Source organism: Microcaecilia unicolor, chromosome 1 (genome assembly GCF_901765095.1).
Source record: "Microcaecilia unicolor chromosome 1, aMicUni1.1, whole genome shotgun sequence".
NCBI lineage: Eukaryota > Metazoa > Chordata > Amphibia > Gymnophiona > Siphonopidae > Microcaecilia > Microcaecilia unicolor.
Genome location: NC_044031.1, coordinates 589,507,021 through 589,526,255, shown reverse-complemented (window position 1 = coordinate 589,526,255; position 19,235 = coordinate 589,507,021). Strand labels below are relative to the sequence as shown.

The 19,235-nt window shown below is 40.2% G+C and overlaps 1 protein-coding gene across 1 annotated transcript in view; it reads left to right on the top strand.

Moving 5' to 3' along the window:
• Window positions 1–19,235, top strand: part of ADCY8 (adenylate cyclase 8) — a 578,382-nt gene that overhangs the window by 525,595 nt on the left and 33,552 nt on the right. Inside the window, exon 14 of the mRNA XM_030219235.1 lies at window positions 5,400–5,558. Within this exon, the coding sequence (XP_030075095.1) occupies window positions 5,400–5,558 (159 nt within the window). The remainder of the gene's footprint in view (window positions 1–5,399; window positions 5,559–19,235) is intronic.

Sequence of the window (19,235 nt, the reverse complement as noted above, 5' to 3'; positions counted from 1 at the left end):
TTCTCTTCTTTTTCAATTCCTGAGCCCTGGGCCCATAACCCTTTTGTTGGATTATTTGTAGTAAATAATTAGCAGATTTTAGTACACACAGCTTCAGCTTTAGAAATGTTAATTTCTTTCTTCATCTCTCTCTCATTCACCCCTGAATAATTCACTGCTGAGTCACTTTAAAGTTGAAGTAACAAAACATCTGTTTACTCACAGTTTGTAGTTAGATTATAATCAGACAGGCTTATATATACATATTACTATACATTTGTATTATCAGCTCCTTCCATGTGCTTAGATGGTAATGGATGCTCACACCACCATAGATCCTCTCAGGTTAGGAGAGATCATGAGCTCCATGTGCTCCATGTGCTGCATGTGCTGCATCTAACCCCCACAGGAAGTTGCATAGCAGTGTGACCTCTCTAAGTAATTCACATCAGAGGTCACAGAGTAATCACAGAGAAATAATAGGTGACAGGCAATGCATGTAAAATACAATAAATTCCAACAATACCTGCCTGAGGAAACTGGGGAGGGGAAAAAGAGGTGAGCCAATGCCAGACTCTTGTGATAAACTGCTGGGGAGTTTAGGAAGCCAATGTGTGTGATCGGGCCCCTTAAGCATGTGATCTGGAGAAGGGGCCCGATTGCATGTGCCACACGCCAAATGCATGTGACTTGTTATATCTGTGGTACCTAACTGGCTATTCAGACCACTAACCAGTTGAGTAAGTTGTTAAACTTAGGACAGCAAAAAGGCTGTCCTAATTTTACTCTCTGAGTTAACCAAGCATGAGCTTAAATATTGGCTGCTGCTCAGTTACCTTCTGGGTAGCAATAAGGGGGTTTCTGGTGCCCCTTCCTCCCTCCCACCACATAGGTCTCCTGGGCCTACCTTGGATATCCCTGGTGATCTAGCTCTTGCTCGTCTAAATTTAGGCACCTATATTCAGAAAAAAAACAGTAGACACCTCAAATCTATAAATATAGGCACTTAACTTTAGTGCCCAGTTTAGGAGTCTCTATTGAGAAGCTGAGCTTCTGTGAAATATCAGGCTCAAAATGTACAGTTCGATATGTCTTCTTCATAGGCAGCGTGTGAAGGATGTGGAGGGATATGGTCAGGGCTTTTTTTGAGGGGGTACTTGGGGATACTGAGTACTGGCACCTTTTCCATTGTCTGCTGAAATTGACCCATGGACCCCAAGTTTTAATGAAAGAGCTCAGACTCTACGCACCAATTCTGCCTTGTCATAGATTCTGGGACTGGTTGCAGGGGGCCTAGCTATTGTGGGGTGGGTTGCTCAGTCATCACCCCAACCCTGAAGGGTGGCCTAGCATTTGAGTACTGGCACCTTTTTTGCTAGAAAAAACGCACTGGATATGGTACCATGTACAGAAACCTGTTGCACAGCCTCATTTACATAAGACTGAAAGGGCTGAAGTGCGGGGCCATTTTTGATAAATACAATTATTTATTGGTAGAGCTGCCTTGGTACTCCTAGTAAACAATAGTGCTCTTTCTCCATGTCGGATGGGTTGTACATTAAAGTCCAATACAAAACCTTGATAAACTAGAAAATATTTTTATTGCATATCTCTATCGCTACGAGCTTCTACAGAACACTTCAGAGAGCATGTGCTGATTTTGTTAGCACAAGCTACGTTTTTAGTTAAATGGTCCTTTAAATGTTTTAAATTGAAAAAAAGGAAAAGACCTAACTAAAGGGGGTGGTGAAATAAATTTCCAACTCCAAACTCAGTGCTGATGCTGTGTTGAGCAAAATATTGGTTGGGCCATAGCCACCATACCTGTTCATATAATTATCTTATATCTGGATTCCCCCCCCCCCCCCCCCCCCGGTCATGTCCTCTTTTTCAGGGGACTGTCGGGGGTTCTGGTGGTTTTACCAGCTTGCCTATTTGTCTGGGTTTCTGAACAGGCAGACTGGCTGGTGGGCTGACGGGCGGATGGATAGTCTGGCTGGCAGGCGGGCCTTCTCTCTCCCCCACCTGAACCTACCGTAAAATGCCCTGGTGGTCTAGTGGCATCTTCAGAGGAGGAAAGAACCCCACTCTTTCCTGCCCGCTGCCACTGCTTTAAAATGGCTGCCGAGACTTCAAGCAGTGATCTCGTGAAACTTCCATGGAAATCTTGCGAGACCACCGCTTGAAATCTCGGCAGCCATTCCAAAGAGAACAAGCTGTACATGGATAGAAGGTGGAGGGGGTTTGATATGCTGCAAATGGATGGGATGGGAGGGGAAGGGGGTCATGGGCGTAGTTTGGGGGCAAAGGGGGAAATGCCCCCCAAACGCAGGGCTGGTGCAACCCAGCTGCAGGCAGCTCTTGGTCCCTCCCTCCCCCCCCCCCCCTCAGCTCCCCGACAGCCCTCCTCTCCATTCCTGATGCAACTAAATCTTTTATTTTAAGTTGCAGTGACGGCACTGAAAACAGCACAGCGTGACAGCGGGCTCACCTCCAGCCTTTCCCTTCCCTCTCAGTGTCCCACCTTCCTCTGATGATGTATTTCTTGTTTCCACGAGGGCGGAGCACTGAGAGCAAAGGGAAAGGCTGAAGGTGAGCCCGCTGTCACACTGTGATGTTTTCAGTGCCATCGCTGCGATTTTTTTAAAATTCTTTATCATTTTAAATTTTACAAGCATATAATACTTGAATCAGAAAAAACAGATTAGTTGATTCCAGGAAATCTTAGATCATTAACATAAAGAAAAAAAGTTTTCATCTTGTATTAGACCACCAAGTAAGAGGGGCAGAGCCGTTACAAACTCAGGAGATGAGAGTTAGTCATTTAAAGTTAAAGTAAAGCTTAACACATTATCCACTAAATAATAACAATACTTTTAACCCTGGATCAAACTGCACGAATCCAACTTGCATCATAATACCTTTTTCTGATCAATAAATTGTTTTAAATGTTCCATCGCTGCGATTTTAAATAAAAGGTTTAAATGCAGGGCAGCAGAAACGGAGAGGATGGCTGTCGGGGAGCTGAGGGCTGGAAGGAGGGGCTGGGTTGGAACTGAACTCGGGAACATGGATGGGAGGGGAGGGTGGGGGTCAAAGGAGAATCGTTGGACATGGATGGGAGGGGAGGGCAGGGAAGAAATCACTGGACATGGATAGGAGGAGAGGGGAGGCAGGGGAAGAGAAGAGAAATTGCTGAACATGGAGGGGAGGGCAGGGGAGAGAGGAGAATTGCTGAACATGGATGGATGGATGGAGGGGGCAGGGGAGAGAGGAAATTTGCTGGCTATGGATGGATGGATGGAGGAGAGGGCAGGGGAGAATGGAGAGTTGCTGGACATGGATGGATGGAGGGGAGGGCAGGGGAGAGATGGCCCACCCCATCCTTTGCCCCCCCCCCAAATGAAACAGTCAAACTACACATGTATGGGAGGGAGAGAAGGGGACAAGCTGCATGTGGATGAAAGGGAGGGGGGCATGTTGTGCATGGAGGGGAGAGAAGGGAAGGGAAAAGGGGAAATGCAGGATTTGGATAGAAGGGGATGTAGAGGAGAGGGTCCATGTTCCTTATGAATGGGACGGAAAGGAGAACATGCAGCTCATGGATGAGTTTTTTTTTTTAATGTATGTATTTTCTAATTTTGTATTTAGCAGATTACGGAAGAAAATGCATTTCTGTTACTTTTACTAGTATTTTCACTGCATATGGAGTCTGGTTTTCTTGGGGGGGGGGGTCAAGGTGACTGTGCGGCAGAGTGCAATGCGGGGTTGGGAGGTGGTGCAGGATTTTATTTTTTGTGTCCTCTTTTTGGTCTCTGCAAATATGGTAACCCTACCTATGCATAAAATCAAACTTGAAACAAAAACTATGAAAGAAGGCAGGGATAGCATTTGTTAATGAAGACAAGATGGCAGAAAGATGCCAACTGTGTTATTAACATAGTAATTCTCTCCCTATTTTTCAAATGGCTAACAGCAGCTAAGAGATTCCTAGTTTACCCATCACCTGCCTCCAATTACTTTCATTTTCACTTGGTAACATAATCACAGGATAAATGGTCTTGTCCCAGGATAAATGTATCAATGGATGATCTGTACAAGATAATCTCATTATGAGGTGGTCTGGTTATCCTCTTCACAAGATAATCCTCACAACTGTTCTGTGAGGATTTTGCTGCTGTTAGATCAGGATGTGAAATGATCCCATGCAGATGCTGTGTGTTCATCTTCATATATCTTCTATCATAATTACACTCAGTCTAAATGTGTCTACTCACCCATGCAATAAAAGCATCACGCTGAAGTCATGCCAAGTTATAAAGCCCTTCCAAAAGCATGTTTCATTGTTCTGACAGCTGCTGTACATGATTTGCTTCAGAATGAGGATGAATACATAATCTCAGTCAGTATGTTTTTCATTTAACAAGAGAATGGTGCGTCAGTATCATGTTTCCTGTGAGAAGCTATTTTTCTTTCTCAATAGCAATTAGAAAGATAGATTCCTAAAGTGAGAAACTCAGTCGTACTATGTTCTGTATTATGTTACATTTTTCCATTTCTTGCAGCTGGACATATGCATTCAAAAAAAAATTTAAAAATCATATAAACAAAATTGGACTAGGGTTTGAGATACTAAACACTCCCAGATGTTTTTGCATTCCACAATGCAAAAGTCAAAATTAGTGGAGGGGTGTATAAAAAGGATGTGATGGGGTAATTGAAATACATTTTTTTCCTCAGGTCAATGTTTGGAAAACATGTAATGTGTTTTGCTTTTTTTGTAGTGTCTGTTTTATTAGGGCCAGTCTTAGTAATTGCAGGCCAGTTTGGTGCCCTCCCCCTGGCTTAAGATTTCAAATGAGGTGTCAGGGATTTATTTATTTATTTTAGGCTAGCCCTGTGAGAAGGTGAAGCCAAAAAGGCTATAAGACCAAAGGGCCAGGGGGAATGAGATGGAGGAGATGTAAGAGCTGCCCAGGGTGTAGTGGGAGGAGTAAAGAGCATCAGTGCTCAGATGCACAATAACCAAGGGGGGAGGAAGAGGGAGAGAGAAGGAGAGAGAGATGGAGATGGAAAGGAAAAATAAGCTTTAACTTTTGGTCAGCAGCCAATTGCAAAACTGACTCAGTTAAGCTTGGGGCCCTGTGTGACTGCCCTTGTTGCCCCTGCTTAAGTCCAGCCCTGTGTCTTATATAATAAGTTCTTGGATTATATGGGTTGCTTTGTTAACTGCTCAGATTTGTAAATGAGCATGATATAAGTTGTTATAAATTAATTAATTAATACAACTATTCCATGTTCGAGGTTCCAGTGTCAACATTTTTTGGTAAAATTTGTCCATGTATTGCTAACTTACACAATGAGAGTTATATGGCAATTTTTGATCCTGTTGATAATATTTGTTTGGTTAATTGATACAGCTGGAATACACAGCCAGACTTGACTTTCTGTGGCGGGTCCAGGCCAAAGAAGAAATCAATGAAATGAAGGAGTTAAGAGAACACAATGAAAACATGCTCCGGAACATTCTACCTAGTCATGTTGCTCGGCACTTCCTGGAGAAGGATCGTGATAATGAGGTGTGCATTAATGAAAGCTATTTTTTTTTTCAATATTTGTAATGTTTTGCATTTCTGCCTTGCATGTAGAAGAGTGCTGTTTTTTTTTTTTTTTTGATTGAACATGCAACTTTTTCTTCTGTGAGTATTCTGATTGAGTTTTATCAGTAAAGAGGCCCTTTTACTAAAGGACAATAGAATCTGGGCTTAGCACATCTTAATGCTGTGATGTGCTGTGCTGGGAACATTGACGGTTCGGTGTTAGTCCTGCCCATTTGTGATGACATCAGCCAGCCTGGACTTCCACTTTGATAAGCATGCCAATTGTGAGGTGAGCCACCTCAGGCTTGCTCTTAAAGGGGCACTCCTAAGGGGCATTAGTGTATCTTTGCGGGCAACCTGGTAAGCAAAAATAATTGAAAGAATGAACCTAGAATTTGAATGGTATCTTATAATATAATTTTTTTATACTGGAGGCAGAGAAGGGTTGTTTTGAGAGCATGATGCAGTCTAATATTTCTGTTGTCACTGGGGTTCATTAGTGGGTTTTTGTCAATGTCTAACTTTCCTTTCTCATTACCTGTATGGGAACGTAATGTTAAACTGCATTCCGCTAGGTCCAAAAGTTTAGAGAATCTAATTGATTGTTCTGCTTATTGTTGTTATTATCAAATTCCTGATTGTGGGTCAAGGAAGGAGTAATGGGCATTTCAACAGATGGTGATTAGGATGCTAGTACCTATACATAGAACTGTTATTTCTACTGTTACTAATTCTACTCCAGTTCCATGCATTCTTTCTAACCTTAGCTTGGTTTGTAATAAACTGGACATGATTAGGGATTTAGTAGGAGATTCTGAATATTACTTAGCATTTATTACAGAAACCTGTCTTTCTCAATTAGAAGGACATAGACTGAATGCTTTATGTTCCTTGGGGTACAAACCTGTCTATTGCTCTCAGAGTTGTCAAAAGGGAGGAGATGTGTGCTAGTTCTTTGTAAGGAGTAGTTCTCTCTTAACAGTGTTACAAATCTTTACTAACTATGGTATACTTGCCTTTCCCTGGGCATTGCCTAGGATCAGGATTGTGAAGAAACAGGTTGCCTTCTAGTTTACAGTTCTCCTGGAATTATGAAGGATATGATTAATTTTTTAATGAAAGATTATTGCACAGCATTTGCTAATTTTTAAACTACTTGTATTTTGTACAGTTTTAACGTCCATCTTTATGTTATAGATGATTCCACTGTTAATTATTTTAAAAGCTTTCCATCATCTTTACATCTGCAGTGGTTACCAGCGGAAGTTACTCACAGAGATGGGCATGTTCTTGATGATCTTTTTGTTTCTAATACTTTGTTGTATCTAATTTCTGACTTGGGCACCACCTCTTTAATTTGGTCTGATCATTGTAACATTGATTTTACTTTTAGTATGTTAGTTGAGAAGCAGGCTAGTGCTAAGTCGAGCCAATGTAGATGGAAAAGAGTTAACTTTGATAGAGATACTTTTAAATAACAAGTATATGTTTTTAATTTTTGGTCAATGATTCTACTAATATTCAGGAAATGGTTACTACCTGGAATGCTGAGTTATCTTCTATAGCTGATACTGTTGCCCCTTTCAATGTATAAAAGCAAAACATTTACATGCTGTCCGTCACCATAGAGCCTAAGGCACTAAAGGTTGAGTGCAGGAAGCTTGAGAAATCATGGTTTTGAACACAATTGGATGTTGATTGTGTATCATGGAGAAATGTGATCAGGAACTATAAACTTGAGATTTCGAAAGCTAAAAAACTTTATTTTTCAAAAAATATTGAGTCCACAAGTTCCTTAAAGAAAGAGCCAAGAGAGACCACAGAAGGGCGGATTGAAGGGGGAAAATTAATGTGAACAATCTTTCAGCTTTCCTGAAAGTACATAAGTATTGCCACACTGTGACAGACCAAAGGCCAATTCAGGACACAAATGCCTGGCAAGATCCCGAAAAAGTTCAATATATTTTATGATGCTTATCCCAGAAATAAGCAGTGGATTTTCCCCAAGTCAGTTTAATAATGGTCTATGGACTTTTCCTTTAGGAAGCCATGCAGACCTTTTTTAAACCCCTCTAAGCCTTTACTACATTCTCTGGCAACGAATTCCAGAGTTTAATTACACATTGAGTGAAGAAAACGTTTCTCTGATTCGTATTAAATTTACTACTTTGTAGCTTCATCGCATGCACCCTAGTCCTAGTATTTTTGGAAAGAGTTCCACTCCACTCATTATTTTATAGACCTCTATCATATCTCCCCTCAGCCATCTTTTCTCCAAGCTGAAGAGCCCTAGATGCTTCAGCCTTTCCTCATAGGGAAGTCATCCTATCCCCTTTACCATTTTTGTCACCCTTCTCTGTACCTTTTCTAATTCCACTATCCAGCTTATTTTTGAAGGAGATCACCGGCCATCTTCCGACACAAATTGGGAGATGGCCGGCGATCTCCTAAATCCAGCCATATCGGTATAATTAAAAGCCGATTTTGGCCGGCACCAACTGCGTTCCGTCGCGGGGCCGGCAAAAGTTCAAGGGGGCGTGTTGGCGTGGTAGTGAAGGCAGGTCAGGGGCGGGACAGGGGCATGGTTTGAGATGGCCAGCTTCGCCTGATAATTGAAAAAGAAGGGCATCCTTGGCGAAAATTTGGTCTGCCTTATTTGGTCCCTTTTATTTAGGTCCAGGTCCCAAAAAAGTGCCCAAACTGCCCAGATGACCACCGGAGGGAATCAGGAATCATCTCCCCTGACTCCCCCAGTGGTCACTAACCCCCTCCCACCCTCAAAAAAACAACTTTAAAAACTTTTTGTGCCAGCCTCTATGCCAGCCTTAATTGTCATACTCAGGTCCATCGCAGCAGTATACAGGTCCCTGGAGCAGTTTTAGTGGGTGCAGTGGACTTCAGGCAGGCGGACCCAGGCCCATCCCCCCCTACCTGTTACGTTTGTGGTGGAAAATGGGAGCCCTCCAAACTCCACCTTCATGCTCCTCACAGCCACTGCAGTGAAAGCATACTGCTGTGTTGCTGGTGCCAAAGCCTCTCTGTAACAGGAAGTTCCGCCTCCTTTGACAGAACTTCCTGTTTCAGAGGCTTGGAGCCAGATGACACACAGCATGCTTTGAGTGCAGTGACCATGAGAAGCAGGGAGAAGGAACTGCAGAAGAAAGAAGAAGTGCAGGCAGAGCAATGCTGGATGTTCACTGTGGGGGAGAGAGAGGCGTTAACTCATGTTAAAACTTCTTACATGAGTTAAACATTTAAAATGTTAATCGTGTTATTAACGTGTTAAATGTACAACCCTAATTGCAACACAGTCTCCACTGCTAAAGGAGCAATATCCAAATGGTACAAACTACTACAAAGTCACAAATATCATAAATCAGTGGGCACAGAGGGAGTTTGGGGAAAAAGGCTTAAATGTTACCCTTACAAGTAAACAATGGGAACCCTTATGGTTGTCCAATATTAAATCTTTACACTCAACTGCCATCAATCAATCAATGTATTTTATTAGTAGTAGTAGTAGTAGTAGCATTTGTGTCCCACATTTTCCCACCAATTTGCTGGCTTACATTTGCCATAATGGCGGTTGCCATTTCCGGGTAACAGAAGTACAAGTAGTGTAACGTTAAGGTGCATACATACATGATAACATACATGGTACATAGCATATATGGAGCTGATCATGGTATATATATATATATATATATATATATATATATATATATATATATATATATATATATATATATATATATATATATATATATATATATAAAATGTGCATATATAGTTAGTAAAGAAGAATACATTAAGGTATTGCATGAAGGTTACGTTAGTTGCAGCATTTGGCCAGTGACTATAGAGAGCTCCTATTCGATATAGGTATAGAAGTGGTATTGCTTAGTCATTAATAGCAAGAAGGTAATCAGTCTTGTGGTGAAGTTTCGGTTTAGCATAGATCGTGTATAGCGTTATTATTCAAAGTTTAGGATAGCTGTTTATGGTATGCCTTCTTGAAGAGATCTGTTTTCAGTAGACTTCGGAAGATGGTTAGATCTTGCGTTGTTTTTATGGCCTTCGGTAGTGCGTTCCATAGCTGCGTGCAGATGTATGAGAAACTGGTCACGTATGTGGATTTATATTTTAGTCCTTTACAGGTAGGATAGTGGAGATTGAGGAATGTGCATGATGATCTTTTTGCGTTTCTAGTAGGTAAGTCTATGAGGTCTTACATGTAGGTCGGGGCTTCCCCGTAGACAATTTTGTGGACCAGGGTGCACTTTGAACGCAATTCGTTCTTTTAATGGGAGCCAGTGTAGTTTTTCTCTTAGGGGTTTGGCGCTTTTGTATTTTGCTTTCCCAAATATGAGTCTGGCTGCTGTGTTTTGGGCGGTTTGAAGCTTCTTAGTAATTTGATCTTTGCATCCAGCATAGATGCCGTTACAGTAGTCTAGATGACTTAGCACCATTGATTGTACAAGGCTGCGGAATACTTCTTTTGGGAAGAATGGTTTGATTCTTTTAAGTTTCCACATTGAGTAGAACATTTTCTTTGCTGTGTTCTTCACATGGTCTTCAAGTGTGAGATTTTGGTCAATTGTGACTCCCAGGATTTTCAGGCTGTCAGAAACTGGAAGGGTGTATTCTGGTGTGTTTATGGTATTGGGTTTGTTTGTGTTGTATTGTGAGGACATGATGAGACATTGTGTTTTTTCTGCGTTTAGCTTTAGTTGGAATGCGTCTGCCCATGAGTTCATTATTTGGAGGCTATGTGTGATTTCATTTGTGATTTCAGTTATGTCTTTTTTAAATGGGATGTATATCATAACATTGTCTGCATAGATGTATGGGTTGAGTCCTTATTATGCACAGGGTGGTGTGGACTCCATAGAAATTCTCAAAATTCAAAACTTCAGAAACAGGCACTTGTTGGTCGTGTAGCAGTGAGATGGGCACATTTTCTCATCTTCTGTACGATTGCCCACAGCTCCACACCTATTGGCAACAAGTTTGGGCTACCATTTCCTCAATTTTTCATATTACTAAAAAATCTCACGTACATGTCCTTTTAGGTAATTTTGGACTAACTGCCCTGCTGCCCGATCCTCAGGCCCCCCCCTACTGAAGATTACGTTTATTGTGACCATTAGGGCTATAGTGCTTCGCTGGGAAAACTCAACTTTGCTGAGCCAAGCTGAGTGGTGGAATTCTTTATGCTTGATTGCCAAATATGAAAAGTACTCAGCAGAAAAAAATGGATCTGTATCAACATTTGAAAAGAGCTGGAAACTCTGTATCTGACTACCCCCTTGAAACTGACTCGTCATTTATTACTTTTAACTGTACGTCTTCTAATACATCTTATTTTCCTACTGAATAACCAAGGAAGCTGATTGTTACTGTCTGTAGCATAATCTATGTTTGTTGGGAACAAAACATCCATGTCTTATTTGGATATCCTTTTTGTTATTAATCATATATGGTATAACTGTTTTCTTTGTACCATGTTTGAAGAAATGTTCTTGTACTTTTTCTTCACCTTACTTTTTGATACTCAGTAAAATGTTTTAAACTAAAATTACTCCCTCACTGTGCCAAAATGCAGTGATTTTTAATTTCACAGGTGAATAGTCAGTGCTTTTCTTCTAGAATATGCAACATATGAATAGATATTTGGGGGGGTGGGGATTATTTATTTGTGTATTTATGAATTTACAAATAATTAATACAAGATTATACCCTTGAAACAAATAATAGTAGCTCCAGAATATCCATAAACCTTTAAAGAAACAGAAAATACATTAATAGAATGTTACTGTGGGAAAATACTGAAATGTATTGTGCAAGGTCAATGCATTAAATGGGAATAAACTGAGAAAGCCACATCACAGAGGATAAATTGACAGGTTTTCTTTTAAACATCAGCTATAAGCTCATGTGTTGAATGGCTTTATTTCTATGGAAAAGTAAGACCGTTTCAGACTGTTAGCAAACTCCATTTCTTTAGATCTCATGTTGTGATTTTCTGCAAAAAAGATATGCTTTACTACTGCTGTTTAATTTGCTATGATAAGAATGCCTTTAAAATGACTTCAGCTTTCAATCACATAGCCACACACCTGCAAAAATATTTTTATGTATTTTACTTGGATATTTTTTTGTTATTGTTAAAATACTTTTTTTTATCTTTCAATTCATTTGGATTAAACATCTGTTTGTGCAGCGCTGCGTACGCCTGTTTGTGCAGCGCTGCGTACGCCTTGTAGCGCTATAGAAATGCTAAATAGTAGTAGTAGTAGTATCTAAGGGGCCCTTGTACTAAATCGTGGTAAAATTTGCAGTTTATCATGAGATTTACTATGTAGTAGCCACAAATTTGATGTGGCAAATATTGGGGGTGTTCCCAGTATTTGCCATTACAGGTGCCATACTAATGGGTCCTTTCACTAAGCCATGCAAAAAAGTAGGCGGTGGCAGTTTTAGCACATGGTGCTCCGGCCACTTTTTAGCACAGCTCTAAAATGGCCACAAGCTAATTTCCAAATTAGCATGCACAGGGATCAACCACAAAGTGAAGGAATGCAGAACACTACGAGTAGCGGTCAAAAACAGAAGGAGTAGTGTAGTAAACAGGACACTAACCAAGAAAACACATGGGAAATGATAGTATATCAAACTCAAGTTTATTTCATAAAAGGACTCGACACGGCATCGTGTTTTGGCTAGTGGGCCTGCATCAGGAGTCTCATGAAAATGTAGATGGTTTTCAAGATAACTTGTGTTCTGAGCATCAAGTTGTATAGTGTAGTCTTGAAAAAGACTTTTAAATGAAGAAATTCTGGGTCCATAAAGGACACTCTGACAAAAGGACTCTGTCAGAACATGCCATTATCGCCTGAGCCCTTACCGCCTCCTATTTAATAGGCGATAAGGGCTCATGCGCTACTCATGAGGTAATTGGATAGTGTGTGGCAGTGTTCCCACACTGCCCAGTTACCATCAGGAATGCCTATTCGCTGCCCCCATGACAGAAAATAATTTTTATTTTCAAGCACTGAAACAGCATGTGCTGATCTCAGAAATACCTCAGGATGTCCCGCAGTAGTGCTAATTCTGCACACACTACCTGTGTGATAGCCTTACAGCCGCTTTGAAACAGGGCCCCTAAATTTGCAGCTACCACTTAGTACCTTGCTTAGAGTTAACACTGAAGTATTTTGTACCTCCTATTTAGAATCTGATAAATGATCCTTCATTAACTACAAAAGTGCCCATTACTACATGGTATTGACAATGCGCTAGCATTCTCTACCCATGACACACCCCGTAAACACATAGGAACAAATTCAAGAAAGAGTGCCTGAAGTTAGAGGCTCTGATAGAACATACTAAGAGTGAATTCTATTATGGCAATTAAGCATGTAATAACTATTATAGAGTACTAGAGTAAGTGTCCATGCTTATCTTGGGCATTCCCCTGACCTGCCCGTGCCCCTCCCATGTTCACATCTCCCTAGAATTTGTACATGATCAATTTTGGGTGTGTTCAATTGACCTTATTTTGTAACTTGCATGCACAAATTTGCACACTAAGGGCTAGATTCTATATATGTAGCAAGAAAAATCAGCACTGTTATTCTATAAGCCACCCTTAAAGTTAGGCTTGGTTTATAGACTAGTGCTTATGCCCAGGAATCATGCCTAACTTACGGAGTGGGGAGGGAGACAATATCAGGTGACTTAAGAGTCAAAAAAATTCTTCAGATGGTCAGGATCAAAGAAAACATATTTAACAGAATTATAATTAATGACACATTTACATGGATAATTCAACTAGAAAAGGGCACCCAACTGTAGTATACGTGGTCTCACAGCCAAAAATCGTTGGCGACCCTTCTGGGTCATCCTTGCAACATCAGGAAAAATCTGGACTTTATAGCCTAAGAAAAGAGAATCACGGTGTCAGAAGAAGAGCCTTAAAACCAAATCATGATCCAGATCTAATACAGAGGAAACAAGTAAAGCTGCAGGCTTAACTTAAGTCACATCCATTTCAATGACCTGAGTCAAATTCAGCAAATCATATGAAACTTCCAAGTTAGTTACTGCATCTAGGTTTATCCATTTCTTTTTTTGAAAAAGGTGGAATAAAGTGTATCTTAGATATTGGCAAATAAAAATGCTCTGGAACTTTCAAAACTCCCAGATATTTCTTAAGTAACCAACGATGCTTCAGCAGATACTTTAGGAAAATTTATAAATCTTGTCTTAAAATATTATCCATGTTCTCTATCTTGCAGTGCAGCTGAATATTATGTTTTACCAATAAATCATGTCTTTCATTAACTCCGGTTTCCAAATTTTCCACCCTTTTTTCAACTAAAGTAGTTTTGTTGTTCCAACATGGGCAAAATCCATTGAAACTTGTTGAGAAACTAACAAAAGTTTTTGGAATACAGACTGTTCCACGCCAACCATTGCGTCCCACAAAGTATGCAATGTTATGTCCACAGGTTTTTGAAGAAAGAAAGACTCACTGAGTACTGCATGTATATGTAAATGCTCTCCCTCTATAGCTACTGCCACTTCCAACTCCTCTCCGACACTTATCGCCTCCAGTTTCCTGGACTGCCGTGGATGCAGCAGCCTCTCCATATGGCTCTCCCGAGTAAGACAGCCCTGCGTCATCACAAGAGATCCTGAGAACTGCCACTCTACAGAGCCCACAGACGCCAGCATCGGAGGCGTACTCCATACTTCCAGACTAAGGGTGACATCAGCCTCGGGGGGGAGCAGTTCCCCTTTCAATGCTCCCACTGCAGACGAGGCAGTCACTCCAGAAGATAGGGATGGAACTGTGTACTGACCTGGTTTTACAGCCTGCCTCACTAACACAGACTATTCAATAATTACTGTGGATTCTTTTGGATTCGTATTAGGTAAATGAGACTTTTATTGGAAATTCACTTTAAAATGGAGAGTGTATAAGTCATTATTGTCTTAGATACACAATGATTAAGATATATACACAATGATTAAGCTATATAGCTGAAGAGAAACACTAATAGAAAAGAAAAAATCATTATATCACTGGTCATTACATCCAAGCAACACCAGGAGTCTCTTGACCAGGAAAAGAAGCAATAATACATCATAATATACATATATCACTGATCATGAATTACCACGTTCAGGCTCTTATCATCAGCTGGGAAGCCCTTCCTTGTGACCAGGAATGATCTTTCTATGCGATGTGTCCATCCATAGATGAGCTTTTGACTTCACTGGTCAGAGCTCCCCTTTTTATTAGGCTTAGAACTCATTTTCAGAGTTGAGGAAAATTACAGAATGCTTGAGACATGTGGGAATATGGTCACATGTTTCTCCGTCCAAGTGGCCAGCCTAAACTTGAAACATACCAAGCTACCAAGTGTCTACAATGACACCTAGATCTTTTTCTTGAGTGCTGACTCATAAGGTGGACCCTAACTTCAGGTAACTATGATTTGGATTATCCTTTCCAATGTGCATCACTTTGCATTTGTCCGTATTAAATTTCACCTGTCATTTAGATGCCCAGTCTTCCAATTTCTTAAGATCTTCATGCAATTTTTCACTATTCGCATGTGTTTTGACAACTCTGAATAGTTTTGTGTCATCTGCAAATGTAATCATCTCACTTGTTCCATTTTCCAGATCATTTATAAATATGTTACATAGCACCGGTCCCAGTACTGATCCCTGCGGCACTCCAATATTCACCCTCCTCCATTGAGAAAAATAACCATTTAACCCTACCCTTTGTTTTCAGTCCAATAACCAGGAATCTCTCATGAGGGACTTTGTCAAAAGCTTTCTGAAGATCCAGAAACACTACATCAACTGGCTCACCTTTATCCACATGTCTATTTATGCCTTCAAAGAAATGAAGCAAATTGGTGAGGCAGGATTTCCCTTGGCTGAAGCTATGCTGACTCTGTCCCATTAAACCATGTTTGTCTATGTGTTCCATAATTTTATTCTTTGTAATAGTTTCCACTATTTTCCCTGGCACTGAAGTCAGGCTTACTGATCTGTAATTCCCGGATCACCTCTGGAACCCTTTTTAAAAAATCGGCATTATAATGGCCACCCTCCAATCTTCAGGTACTACAGATAATTTCAACGATAGGTTACAGATCACAAACAATAAATCAGCAATTTCATGTTTTAGTTCTTTCAGTACCCCAGGTGATTTGTCACTCTTTAACTTGTCAATTTGGCTCAGTACATCTTCCAGCTTTACCGAGAGTTCTTTCAGGTCCTCCACATTGTTACGCTTGAAAACCATTTCCGGTATAGGTAGATCTCATACATCTTCTTCCTTTAAGACAGAAGCAAATAATTTATTCAGTCAGTCTGCCATGGCCTTGTCCTCCCCGAGTGCCCCTTTTGCTCCTTTTTGATCTAACAGATTCCGTTGGGATAAATAGGTGGCTAAACTCAAGGCAAATTAGTTATAGCAGATGCTTTCATTAACATTCACACCATAACTATGCAGCAAACATATGGTGTTATCTGTAGAACCCATCTTGGTATGGGTACCTGAGTTTTTCGGTGATTTAGAGGTGAGCTTGATCAGATTGAAGTCTAGCTTTTATTTACAAAGCAGAATGGGTATGATAAGCTTACCCAGTGACTTGGTATTTTTTGCAGGACAGGTTGACTCAGTAATGGGTTTATCCCAATTTTAAGTACAGACTGTATGCAATGGAGTAAAAGCCTGTCCAGAAAAAATAACATAGAAGAGTGTTGGGAGTTCTTCTTGGTTTGCAAGTTAGTGTGAATCATCACGCTACCCATGCGTCATTTCTTGATCCCATTTACCTTAGTGCCTATTAACAAGAGTATGTGTGTGAGAGGACGGAGGTGGTCATGTTACTTTTTATTCTGTTTAAATCATTTTTTATTCAAACACAGGCAAATACAGCAATCAGGCAACAACACAATGGGTGAATCATAGACATCAAAGTAACATTCACAATTCCAAATTGCCTTGTACAGTACCCTGGCTATATCCACAACAAATTATCCCCTCCCTCAGCCAAACTTAAGCTTACATATGGTCTCTGGTGCTTCATAATTCAGTTAAGTATTCAACACCCTGCTGCTGCTGGCCAAAGGCATCATAGAGGCCCAAAATGGCTCCCAGATCAATTGCAATCATTTTCCTGGCACTATATCCATACCAGGGATTTTTAGTTTCTCATAATGCAGCACCATAATCATATGTTGCTTTTTAAAAGTTAAAAAAAAAAACTAAAAAGAGGTGGTAAAGAGCCTCCACTATGTTATCATAACATTTGAGTATTCAATGAGGATTTGTTTCAGTGTCACCAGGCAAGACTCTGAAAAAAGACAAAGGTGGCTGTGTTTTCTGAACAGTAAATCTTTTGCAAAAACAAAACTCATAAACAGAAACCTGTGCCATGACCGAAACTAACTAAACTAGCAGACTTTTCTTCGTGTCCTCACTGCCCAGATCTGGTGCTCCACCTGGAAGAAAGCATTAACAAATTTTCCTGCCACTGTCCTTGAAAGTGTGAACCAGAACCAAAGCTTCAGATTTCCATGCACAGGAGCTAATGGGACATTAAAGACAATCAGTTTTACAAGAAGCTCCTGGAATCCACCTAACAAAGGCTAGTAATTATACAGAATTGTATTTTATTAATGCTCACTCAGAGTGTGCATGCAATGCCCGGTTACTTCAGACCTATCCTACTGCAAGTTTCTCCTCGCCTTCCTTAGAGGGTTTTAAACATTTAGCAGATCGTTTAGTTAGGGTTGAGTGCCAATTACATGTGTAATATGCAGATTCACACGTGTAAATGAATATGCAGTATCAATAGAATGTTTATAGCCTGCATATACCTTAACAAGTTCAATGTGGACCACAATCATAAGAGTCTAGACATACCTAGAGAACACACACAGCCACATTTTAAGACATTTGCGGATTGATAAATAACCAAAGGATTGTCTATGCTCTAAAGGAAGATCATTCCACAACTTTGTGGCCAAAAAAGGAAGAGGACAATATAACATCTTATACCTAACCCCTTTTCCATTTCGAAAGTATAGTATCATTCTATCTCTTAACTGTATAATACTTTTAAAAGACAGGAGAGAAATTAGCGATACCATATATTGTGGGGCTTGACCAAATAAAATCTTGAATACCATAGTACAAACCTTAAAAATTATTTTCACTTGAATAGGTAACCAGTGAGCCTTAACTAAAAAAAAGGGGTTACCCTTCTGAAGTTTCTGTTTTGAGAAAACTGTTCTTTACACATGTCATGTTCTCAGCGCAGTTTGGGCCTATCTTAAAAATATACAAAGAGTTCCTATCTTACAATGACAATATACACATAGGGCTAGATTCAGTATATGGGCCCAAAAAAATGGTGCTGGAAAAAAATGAGAGCTAAGCGCTATAAACGGTGATCCGAGTTCAGTGCCATTTATAGAATAGCATTTCACACTGGGATCTGCGCCCAATTTTGGGCATGAGTATTTACACGGAGTGAAACCTGGTGTAAATCCTCGTGCCTAAATTAGGTGTGGCATGACCTTATTCTGTAACACTGCAAACAAATTCCAGGAATGCCCCTGACCCACCCATCATCCTCTCATGGCCACACCCCTTTTCATATCTGCATGAAAACATTTACGTGCACATCTTTATAGAATAAGGACTATAAGAATATGCACGTAAATTCTAAATATTGCCAATTAGCACCAATAATTGATAGCACTCATTCATTGGTGCTAATTGGCTAATTATGCAATTAAATTGCACATGCAAATTGGGCATGCAATTTTGAGCGCCATATATAGAATTAGGGGGATATAATTCAGAAAATGTCCTACTGGCATTTTCATCCACTGATTCATGCGTAAAAATCTTTGGACCAGGGCTTTGGAGAAATGTGCTTATATTTCTAGAATTTAAAAGCATCTCAAAAATTAACAAAAATAGGTTACTTAACTGACTGCAGTTTTGCAAAATCTATCCTATACACTTCTAAATGCAGATCTTAATTTGTAAGCAAAAAGGACGTGGAATTGTGAAGCCAGAATAGAGGATGGATGAGCCAGGGGCAGGCAGAGAAGAGAAGCTGAATTGGGGAGCAGACTGATTGCTCTCTACTATGCTCCAGACTCTCCCTTTCTCCTCTTCCCTGCATACTACTGTACCTGGAAGGGTGAGGCTGGAATAGAACATCCCCTGCCTCTGGAATCTGAAAAGAAATGATGGAACTGCATCCCAGACCATTCCCACAGCAATTAAGCCCTGCTTGCACCTAAAAAGCTTCAAAGGAAGCCATTCTCTTTTTTGAATATGTTTTTTATAAAATGGCTGGTGCCACTTATGTTTTTAGGACAGCCTAATAGGCATTTTACAAAAGGCTCTATGTCAAGTTAGTTTTTTGTAGAATAGGCTGCAAATTGTGAAAATCTCTGCTGAGGTTACCCTATGTAGACCTAGACAATCTATTCAAAATTGGGCTTAATGTATTCTAATTCATTAACACTCATCTCCCATCCAGTACCTGTGGGGGGAAAAATCTAGGATAAATTTTAAAGTAATTTTCCTAGGAAAATTAGCAC